Source organism: Myotis brandtii, unplaced genomic scaffold (assembly GCF_000412655.1).
Source record: "Myotis brandtii unplaced genomic scaffold, ASM41265v1 scaffold1624, whole genome shotgun sequence".
In the NCBI taxonomy this organism is placed as follows: Eukaryota; Metazoa; Chordata; class Mammalia; order Chiroptera; family Vespertilionidae; genus Myotis; species Myotis brandtii.
In genome coordinates this window covers 126492-137889 of record NW_005355941.1, presented here as the reverse complement: position 1 = coordinate 137889, position 11398 = coordinate 126492, and the positions used below count along the sequence as shown (strand labels likewise).

Below are 11398 nucleotides of genomic sequence, written 5' to 3'. Positions count from 1 at the left end.
GCGGTTAGGGGGGAGGGAAAACCAAGTTATTTTTCTAAGCCTGAGGACAAAAATGAAATGTTCACATGTGGCTTCATTGGCGATCCCTGTGAAAGGGTCATTTGACCCCCAAAGGGTCAGGACCCACAGGTTGAGAACTGCTGCTTTAGGGGGACATGGTTGGTGGGTTCCCATAGCACACGTGAAGACAGGTTTCAATTAGTGATTCATTTCGTTGCCTCAAGGCACGCACCTCCAGGGAGGAAAGCGAATTTCCCAGTTGACTGTGCATGCGCACATCATTCCTCACAGCAATCACACAGAGTGGGTATTTTGCCCGCCTTCCTGAAGAAGAGACTGAGGCTCAGAGAGCTTAAGTGACTCTCCCTTGGCCACACACCTTATGAAGTCGGGAGAGGGACAGTGAGTGGTGTAGAGCCAGGCCTCTGGCCGCAGGCCCAGGTTCAAATCCCAGCTCTCCCATTCACCAGCTGCAAACCCGGGGACGTTCCTGCCCTCCTCTAATCTGGGCAGAGAGGTTGGAGAACGAGGTGGAGATTTGAGAATTAAATGAAACCATGTCAGCGGTCAGTGCTTTATTGGGCCATAGTGGGGCCTGTGGCAACAGGAACATGTGTGCTCCGACAGCTACTTATCAAAATATCCCTTCATATTTTGAACCCAAGTGGAAGAACTTAATGAAAAAACATGACTGCATATCAAACCCTGGTTAAACATCTGCTTGCATGCCATTGCCAGGCCCCACAAACTCACACGAGCCCAGGAAATCAGCAGCTGATTGGAAATGTCTGTTCCTGTTGTACAGTCACACGGGCCACAAAACAGACAACACCCTGCCTTTGCTTAAAAAGGTTGATGTTTTTGTTCATCACAGATTTTTGTGCACTAATTTTTATTTTTTAAAATACTGAATTAAACGATTACTCATCTTAACATTTGACCCAGTAATTCCACTCCCGGTTACACACCCGAGAGAAATGTTCACACACAGACTTGTACTCACACGGTCATAGCAACATCATTCGTAAAAGCCCAAAGGCAGAAAACAGCAAAAATATTTATCGGCTGGTGAGCGAACAGACAAGATGTGTTCGATCCAGACAATAGGACACCCGCTGGCCATAAAAAGCACACACTACTGGTATATGCTCCGACACCGATGAACCTTGAAATCATTATGCTACGTGAAAGGAGCAATCCCCGAAGACCACGTGTTGCACGTATTGTATGATTCCATTCATATGAAATGCCCAGGATCAGCAAATCCAGGGAGACAGAAGCGGACTAGTGGTTGCCAGGCACTGGGGGAGGAGGAGATGGGGAGTGACTACTAATGGGTACGGAGTTTCTTTCAAAAAAAGACAGGAGCTCAGTGTTGAATATCCCAGCCCTTCTGGGGATCGCACCCCGAGAAGCACAAACCAGCACCGCCTCAGTGGGCTCTGCGTGGACACGGGTGTCTCCATAGTTCCACTCATCCTTGTTTGCTTTCCAGAGAAAGGTGTGCCTGTGGCCTGCCTTCCTGGCCACGCTCAGGTTTATTTTTTCTTCTTTTTTCTTGGCCACACTCAGTTTTTACATCTGCAACATGGGGCCAGCAACACCGGCCCTGATGGTCTTTCAGGTTTTCAAGAGAACAAAATGAGGAAAATAATACGAACGTGATTTGGAACCCATCAAGTGCCACGGAAAGGCGAGCTCTTACCGACACCCATGTTTTGTTTTCTCGGGTGGCCCCAGTTTTTCTGCCTGTAAAATGAACAGGCTGAAGGGGCTGGTAACGCAGCACTGACCAGCAGAGGCAGGCAGACCCGCCGCGAGTCCCAGCACACCGCTACCTAGCTGGGTGACCTTGGGCTAATGGCTTTACGTCTCTGAGCCTGCGTTTCAAGTCACCGGTGAACTGACACAGAGAACATGATATCCCAGGGGGTTTTGGTGAGAATCCTATGGGCTGCTTTCCATGGAGGGCTCCCACCATGCTCCCTGGGAAGCACCCGCTAAAGAACATTCGCGATGCAGCTTGGTGCAGCGAGGCTCTCTGAAGATTTGTTCCAAGGCTCCCGTGGGAGAAAGCCTTCCCATAAACCTCTAGGAGCCAGGACACGACTGATCGGTTCCCAGGGAAAGGCTGTTCTGTGCCAGAGGTTGTTTTTCATGGCGATAATGGAATGATTAGAATCCTGGCATCCAGGAGACTTGTTCCTTGTTTGAGTTATGAGTTAGGAACAAGGGGAGTCAGGCAGCAGGAATGTGAGGCAAAGCCTGCCTGTGCCTTTGGAATTCACTGGCGCTCACGTGTGGATTTGGGCTGACGGAATTTCTACTCCGGCTCCAAGAACATCGTCTTCTGGGGTGTTCTATGAATAACGCACCGAGGGATACAGTCAGGCACGTTCATTTGCTTTCGAGCCGTGGTTCTCCAGCAGGGGGACTTACCCCCGAGGGGCCGTGTGGCAGTATCTGGAGTCGCTTTTTTGGTTGTCACCATTAGAGTGATGGTCCCCCTGGCGTCGAGGCCAGGGATGCTGCTACACATCTTAGGGTGCAAGGACAGCCCCCCGCCATACAGAATTACTCAGCCCCTAACTGTCTCTAGTGCCAAGATGGGAAACCCTGCTGGAGGGACAGTGACTTTCAGCCAAAAGGGTGGTCCAGCTTGGGCCCAGGTTTGAGGACTTAGAGACGGGGGGCGAGGGGGGGGCCTCCAGACTGTGGCTCTGTGCTCCGTGGGGTTGGAGAGTCCTTTGCCCCTTTCTCTTTCTTCTCTTCTTGGGAATCTTGGCTGACCCGGTGCAGCAGAGGCGGGCTTTGGGGCGCATCTCCTTGATTCCCACCACGTTGTATTCAGCCACCCGCTGCGGGGGACTCCTGCATCTGTCCCTCCACCTACCCATAAGCAACTCTCTGTCTCCCCAGTACGCAGAGCATGGCACAGTGCTGGGCATGGCACGGTGCTGGAGGAATGAATGGGTGAATGAATGAATGAATGAATGGGTGATGGTTGACTGCTGAGCTCCCAGCAAGGCCTCAGAGCTGGTGACTTGGCACCAACTCAGATAAGCCTTTACAGAGACTCCACGAGTCCTTCCCCATCGGGGGCCAAGCCAGGGTGTGCATCATCTTTTCCTGGAAACCAGCCCTTACTGAGGCCTCCCATTTCCATCAAGGAACCCCCCCCCCCCAAGTGCTGAGATGCAAGGCCTGGGAGTCCCCCTTTTCTTCTGGGGCCCTCTCTCCCCTGTGGCCAGCGGTGTCTTCCTCCTGACTGCCTCCTGTGCTCATCCTTTGCTTTCCCCAGCCCCACTCTCTAAGCCTGCCCCCCAGCAGACTCTCTGTCCTATGATCTACTCTGTCTACCAACTCATCTCGAGTTACAGCTCCGATCATGCTACGTCTCTTCACAAGAACCATCAATGGCTCCCCACTGCTTAGGGAATGAAGTCCAGATCTCTTACCCTGACGTTCAAGGCCTTCTGCAATCGGCCCACAGACACCCGTCCCACGTGAATGACCCTCCTCTCCTCCAGCCACATGGCCTAGTCGATGGCCTCAGAGCAAGTCACCTGCATTCCTGCCCCTTGGTTTTCACCACTCACCCACCTGGCAAGCCCTCCCCTTTCCTTCCAAAGGCCGTGCCTCCGTCTCCCACACAGCACCAACATTTGTGCGCGTCTTTAAAGATGCAATGCGTATTTTACAAACCCATTATACCAGTGAACTTCTAAACCAACTCTGAGCTGTGTTAGAGTCATTATGCCTACTTCCCAGAGAAGTGAAGCTTCTGGTCTAAGGTCACATGGCTAGGAGGTGGTGAACCAAGACTTGAATCTAGCTTTATTACACGCACAATCCCATGTTCCTGCTACGTCAACACTCTTGCTTCAAGTTCCACCTCCTCCACGAAGCCCTCCTGGACTGCCCCAGCTCCCGGCGCTTACTCTACACTCTGCTTTGCAACTTCCGACTCAGAACGACATTCCGCCTCCATCGCCCTCCACATAGCACTCCACTGGGTTGAACTGTGGGCCATTCTCTGACCTCCACAGGCACGTTTACGCCTCTGTGCCTTCACATGCACCATTCCCTGTGCCCGGGGCACCCTTCCTACCTTCCCTTACTGATTTCTCGTCCCTTCCCACACCCTCAAGCACAGCTGGATGGCTCCCGCTCCCAAGTTGCTTAACCACTCTGAGCCTCTGCCTCATCATCCAGTCACTACCACAGAGCTTGGGACATAGGACCCGGGCAGTGGGCTGAATTGAGGTCCACGTGTGTTCACACCGGTCACTCCTCTGTCCTGCCCAGGGCTGGAGTCATGGTCAAAGATACTGGGATCTGCTATGGGCCTTAGACAGGGGTGTGCTGGGAAATGCTTAATGACTGGTTCTCTGAAGAAAAAAAGAGTTCGATTTGTAGAGTTTACCAATTTCCACGGCGTAAGTATCTCCACAGTGCTCCATTTCAGCTTCTACCAACATGGACGAGGAGGGCACAGAGACATACACAATTAGCTCTCCTGGGCTGGCACGAGCTGACTTAACACATCTTGGTCCTGGGTCCATCAAGTCCAACCTCACTGTGAGGAAACTGAGGCTCAGAGATGCGAGACATTTGCTCCAAGCCCCACAGCTGGCCAGAGGTGGAGCTGGGCCTAGAATCTGGCCTCTCTGCCCCGTGAGCGTGAGGAACGGCCCCATGGGCTCTGGGCCCTGAGAGCTGTTTGCAGACAAACACAAGCTTCAAGCAACCTTTACAGGCACCAGCTCCCGCTGATCTCCCAGGGGTGGTCAGGGCTGCTCTCTCCTTCCGGTGAGGCCAGGAGCCCAGGCCCAGTCTCAGCCCTGTGCGCGGTGGGGCCCCAGGCAGCGCCCTGGGATGCTGGGGCACAGATGCAAAACGCCCTCCTGTGATGGGAATCTGTCTTTTATGAATCAGATATCTCGCCCCTCTAACTGCATTTCCTAGCGATGTCTGCTTCCCACCTGTAGGTATGGGGGGAGCCGATCACATTTCAAAGAGCTGGTTCGGGCCTTATGGTGTTTCACTGGCTGGGAGATGTCCGAGGAGGAGAGTCTGATGAAAACGGGCTGACCCCCTGGTGTTTACCGGAATCTTTGTGCTTAATCTTTAGGTGTCCTTGCTTAAAGGAAACTGCAGACACATATGTCCTTCCAAGATTACTTATCCATCTGATTGTATCTAAAAGATAAACTTTATCCCAAACTGCTGTTACCATAAAAGCCTGAAGAGGCAGGCGAAGGAGGCTGCCTGGTTCCTTTAGCCAGGCGGTCCCTTAGCCCTCTCTCTCACAGAAATCGTGTGTCAGAGTCATCATTTATCTGTCGTTCAGGGTCTGCTGGTCAGCCCCGGCATTGTGCCTCCAGGTTTAACCCTCTGCCCACTGTTCCAACAGGTCTCGTCAACAGCCAGGCCCTATATTTATCTTCATCTCAAGTGGCCATGGTTGGACCACAGATTACTCTGCTAGCTTCTTCCCTGGAGATGGAGGGGCTGGGGCAGGGCGGGTGGGAAGGAAGGGCTGATTGCTCTGAGGGTGCCAGGGGTGGAGGCAGGCAGGACCCACGCTGGCATTCTGCTCTCCATGGGGTCCCTGGCCAACAGCTCCAGGGCCTCTATGCAGGGCTGCTGGTGTGGGACCATTTTGGGCAGCCAGGCGCTGGGAGCGTCTGGCGGGAGGGAGGTGTGGATTAGATGCTTGGGGTCAAGGGCCTGGTCCTAAGGTGCTGAATGTCCAAGTCAGGAGAATTAAAGAGTCAGTGGGGGTCTGGCTGAAAATGGACAACCTCTCTCTGGTCACGAGGAAACGTCTGACAAAGACAAAATGAGGAACTTTAACTAAAAAGAAAAACTGGTCTTCCTCTTTCCGAAAGCAGCCCGAGATGACCCCTGAAAATGGTTCGCTCTCCACCTGACCCAGAAAACCCCACAGAATCATGCAAACCAAGAGGCTCAGATCTCTGTGTTCCCTTTAAGAACACCTGTGAAACGGCCGAGGCCAGTGGTCGGCAAACTCATTAGTCAACAGAGCCAAATATCAACAGTACAACGATTGAAATTTCTTTTGAGAGCCAAATTTTTTAAACTTAAACTATATAGGTAGGTACAATGTTATTAACTTAATTAGGGTACTCCTAAGGCTTAGGAAGAGCCACACTCAAGGGGCCAAAAAGCCGCATGTGGCTCGCGAGCCGCAGTTTGCCGACCACGGCCCCAGGCCATCGAGGATGTGCGTCGCCAAAAAGCCACCATGTATCCGAAGGAGGTCACCTTACAGAAGCAGTGGGTGCCACTCCGTCGTTACCATGGTGGAGCTGGCAGTGTGCCCAGGCCAAGCAGTGGGGCCGGACACAGCGTCGGGGGCCCCAAAAGAGAGCTGAATTTTCGCTGCACATGCTTCAGAGTGCGGACCGAGGGGTTTCGATGTAGACTCTCTGGTCTCTGAGCACATCCAGGTGAACAAAGCTCCCAAGATGCAGCACAGAACCTTACAGAGCTCCTGGGCAGTTAACCCCAACAAGAGCCCTCCCCAGCACATGGAGGTGATCCTGCTGAAAAGGGAAGACGGTTCCTGAACCAGCGGAGGAGGCTGCACAGGAGGAAAAACATCCCAGAAGAAACTAAAGAAACGGAAACGTATGGCCCAGGAGTAAATTCAACATAAATATTAAAAAAAGTAAAAAAAAAAAAAAAGGGGGGGGATGGGGAAGGACACTTCTATTCCTTAAAAATACCAATGTCATCCAGGACGAAGAAGGGCTGTGGAGATGTCCCCATGACGAAGACTAAACATGATGCGCGACCCTGGGTGCTGAGCTGGGGGAGGAAATGCTAACGAGGACCTTGGCGGCTCAAGTGCCAACCAGGAATACAGATGGCGGCTCAGCTAAAAATAGTGTCAATGCAAATTTGCAACGCGGGCAACTTCGCTGTGGTTACGTGGGAGAATTTCCCTATTCTTAGAAAAGTACTTAGGGGTAAACAGCCAAGAAGTCTGTGACTTACTCTCAGGCGATTCAGAAAGAAAATGAAATGTGCACAGAGATAGCATAAATGACAAAGCAAACGGGACAGCACCCATCCCCAGAGGATATGTGGATATTTCCATGGGAATGTACTCTTGTTGACGTTTCTGAAGTCTGACGTTATTTCCAAATGAAAGATTTTTAAAAAGCCAAAAGATTTCGCAGCAGAACTGGTTCTTTCACACAGAATCCCACGTGGAACCCCACGTGTGAAACAGGGACGGGCAGGATGATCCGGGTGAAGCCAGGGTGGGCCCCACTTGCCTGTGCCCCTTTAGTGGCCCCGGGGGGGTGCCTCCTGGAACCCAGTTTGGAAACCACTGAGCGGGTTCAGCCTCCACGTTCTGGGGAACACGGTGAGGAGGCAGCCATTCCTGCATCCTCACGTCCATCGGACACACACACACATACTTGGTTGCATCGGATCCTCAAAATAGCACTGAGAGAGACGTCCTCGGTCCCATTTTGTAAGTGAGAAGATCAAGATGCTGGAAGGTAAGTACCTCCTTGGGGCCAAGCCATCCAGGTGTTTTCTATATGCTCTCCTGCCTTCTGCACCAAAGCTGGGGTTCAAACCCAGGCCCGTGAATGAACCCCAAAGACCCTGCTCTTAGCAGAACCTGCTTGCTCCCAGGGGAAGGGGCAGCCTCGGCCTGCTCAGGGCAGGGGTGAGACTGGGAGCTGCAGGACTCGCTGTCCAGTGCTCACCCAGGACCCACCTGGTCCTGGCGGGGAGTCTTTCGATGGAGCCAGGCCCCCGGCATGAATAGGCTCAGAGACTCCCACTGGGGTTGGCTTCTGGCTCAGGGGAGCTCCCAGCCTCTCTTCGTGAGGGCGGGAGACTCTGAGCGCCCCGCTGCTCTGCTCTCCCACACGCTGTGCCAGGCAGGCCTTTCCTTTCTTTCTTCTCTCAAAATCAGCCATTCCTCCCCATGCCCTGCTCTCTGGTTTTCACTGAGCGAATTCACTGTCAGTGAAGTCATTGTGTTTGAAGTTAGTCGAGAGATTGTGTGTTTAAAAGAATTCCAGGACGCCCAAGCTTTCTGAGTGAACTGGGACTCGCTGAGAATAGAATTGCCCTTTTCAGGCCCAAAGCTGTCGCTCTGACAGTCTAGGCCCTGACTTTGCTCTGAGCCCCAGCATGGCCCTGGGGGAGAGGGGGGGGAAGACAGGGATGATTCTTCAGATTAGAAGTTCCAAAGGGAAGGTCTCTGAAGGGAGCTTTTCTAGAGTGAGTGGACCATGCTCCACCCCCCAGTCACATACGGACCATGTTTTCTGTGGGCCTTTGGCCAGACTGGCCTGCCCTCCTCCCAGGGAGAAGGGGAGAATCCTCCTGAAATCGCCACCGTTGGCTGGGCCTACTGGGAGCTATGCTCGGAGGTCCACACTGAACATCTGCTGTTTCTGCATCACCAGGGAACGAGTGTGGCTTCTGAGGCCTCAGGAGTCGTAGTTCCCCTCTTTGTAAAACGGCTTCCCCAGGTGAGGAAATGGGCCTTAAAGGGTTAACTCGTTCAAGGTCACACAGGCCTAAGTGATATCAGGAATTTGCCCCCAAGTCTGTGCGGCTACAGAGGTGACAGTCCTTCTACTCCCCATGGCCATGCTGTCACGGACGGTTACCCAGGCTGCTTGCTGCACAGGGCATCCGCTGACGGGGTGACTGGGGGACCAGGTCCAGCCAGCGCCTGCTCACTAAGGTGCGCTCCCTGCTGCGGACCCTGTGCTTCTCCCCTGTAGGGGTTATAAATGGCCCACTGACTCCCTTCCCCACATCTGCACCCCTTGAGGCTCCTGACTTTGCAGCTCTTCCCATCAAGAAGGGCTGGGCTGGCCTTGTGACTAAACACATGGATGAAATATTTCCGAGTGGCATCATGCCGGTCCAAGCTCAGGCCCTGAGAGCCTCACAGGCTTTGCTTGTTCTCTTGGACCGCCTATTGCCATGGGCACAAGCCCGGGCTAACCTGCCGGAGCATGAGAAATGCGTGGCCCAGTCACTCTCGTGCCAGACCAGCCAATCAACCACCCAGCATCTGAGCAAGGCCATCCTGGACCAGCCAGCCTCCAAACAACCCTCTCTGACCACAGACCCAGGAGCCAGCCCAGCCACGCTCAGCCCACCTGACCCATGAACAAGAATACATGCTGATCAGGTGGCCGCTATGGGGTGAATTGTGTCCCTCCAAAACTCATACGATGACATCTTTTTTTTCCCATGAGCCCTGACCGAGGCTGGGGATCGAGCCTGCAACCAAGGTACGTGCCCTTGACTAGAATCAAACCCAAGACTCTTCAGTCTGAGGGCCAATGCTCTATCCACGGAGCCAAACTGGCTAGAGCCCTGTGTTGACATCATAACCCTCAGTCCCTCAGAATGTGACCTGACTTGGGAATGGGTTTGTTGCAGATGGAATTAGTTAAGATGAGGTCGTACTGCAGCAGGGTGGGTCCCCAATCCAATATGACCGATGGGGACATTTGGACACAGACATGCTCACAGGCGAAATGCCATGTGAAGATGGGAGTGATGCTGCCACAAGCCAAGAACTAGCAGAGGCTGGGAGCGAGGCCTGGAACACAGCCTTCCCTAGAGCCTTCGCAGGGAGCATGGCCCTGCGGACACCTGGGCCTCAAACTTCCTGCCTCTAGAACTGCGGGGGAATAAACTTCTGTTGCTGCAGTCATCCAGTTTGTGGTACTTTGTCACAGCAGCCCTAGGAAGCTAATACAGCACCTTTTCGTAATTCACACAAAGGCACAGCCTGGGCTGGCCTCCCTGCCTGCCTCCAGCCGACCGTGGCCCTCCTCCTGGTACCCAGGCAACCCTGCAAGGTGCTTAGGAACTGCACCCCCATCATGCCCAGTTCTGCCCCAGCAGGCCTCTGAGTCGGTAAAGGCTTCTCTAGTGCCTTCCAGAGGCCCTGGAGGCCTTGGTGGGGGAGGAGTCGCAGACCCACACAATATTGCAGCCCCTGGAGCCCCAGCCCAGGCCCCGTTGGCCGGCCGGCCGCCTACCTGGGTTGCCGAGGGCCATGGAGTCGTAGATGAGCTTGCAGGTCTTGAGCAGGATGGAGATCTTCTTCTCGGGAGAGTAGGCCTTGTGCATGCTGCTGAACTTCTGCAGGATCTTCTCCATGATGGGCACCTCGGGCACGCTGGTGGTCACGCCCAGGTCGGTGGTGGTGGTGGCCAGGATCACCAGCTGGTTCTCCTTGAGCTGCTGCAGGGAGCCGTCCTTGCTGTGGATCTCATGAAGGCACGAGTTGATAGCTTCTTTCAGGGGCTTCAGCACACACTTGTACAAGGCGGACTCCACAATCGCTTCTGTGGGTGGGAGAGAGTAGTAGGGTGAGGACCCCAGTGGCAGGGATCCTGGCCCCGGGCCTTGTCGCCCAACAGTGTGGCCAGGCCCATCTTCTGATCCCAGGAAAACATACTCACAGCCCCAGCAGGTACAACCGCCGTTCCGACACAGGAGACCGTGAAGTGCATGCCACAGAAAGCCACACGTGGAGCCCTCTGACTAATACACTGCATCCTAATGCCTTTCACAGGGCCCGACACAGATTAAACTCCCACAGAGCTGCCCACAGTACACAGCTTTGGAGGGCACTGCTCACACGGGAGTTGTGCAGTGTACAACCTGTGTAGCTGTACTTGGAGGTCCCAGGTACCCAGCAAATGCTTGTTGGAATTATTCTTGATTCTCTCTTTCAATCCCCAAGTCCACTTGTCTTCAGTCTCAAGAATCTAGTATATTCAGAACCTGACTTCTCACCACCTCCAAGGTTTGACCTTGACCTGAGCTACCATCATCTGTTGCCTGAGTTACGCTGGTAGCCTCTTGCTCTGGCCCCTTACAGTCCATTCTCAACACAGAAGCCAGCGTCATCCCGTTATGGCATGATTGACCATGACATTACTGTGCTGAGAACGCTCCAACGGCTCCATCTCATGGACAATACAAACCACAGCCTTCCCTGTGCCTTTCAAGGCCCCTGAGTGATGTGTCCTTGTGACCTCTCTCACTCAGCACCTTGCTCGCTCCCCTGTGCTGCTCTGCCACCTGCCATGCCTGCTCCTGCCTCAGAGCCTTTCACCTGCTATTCCTTTTGCCTGGAGAAGTCACTCCACATGGCTTATTCCTTCACTGCCCAAATGTCATCTTATCCAAGGGGCACCCTGATCATCTAGTACAGCGGTTCTCAACCTGTGGGTCGCGACCCCTTTGGCGGTCAAACGACCCTTTCACAGGGGTCGCCTAAGACCATCCTGCATATCAGATATTTACATTACAATTCATCACAGTAGCAACATTACAGTTACGAAGTAGCAACGAAAATAAT

General features: G+C 53.5%; 1 protein-coding gene across 1 annotated transcript in view; it reads right to left on the bottom strand.

The window, feature by feature from the left end:
• Positions 1-11398, bottom strand: part of RIN3 (Ras and Rab interactor 3) — a 96971-nt gene that overhangs the window by 15676 nt on the left and 69897 nt on the right. Inside the window, exon 9 of the mRNA XM_014536449.1 lies at positions 10068-10376. Within this exon, the coding sequence (XP_014391935.1) occupies positions 10068-10376 (309 nt within the window). The remainder of the gene's footprint in view (positions 1-10067; positions 10377-11398) is intronic.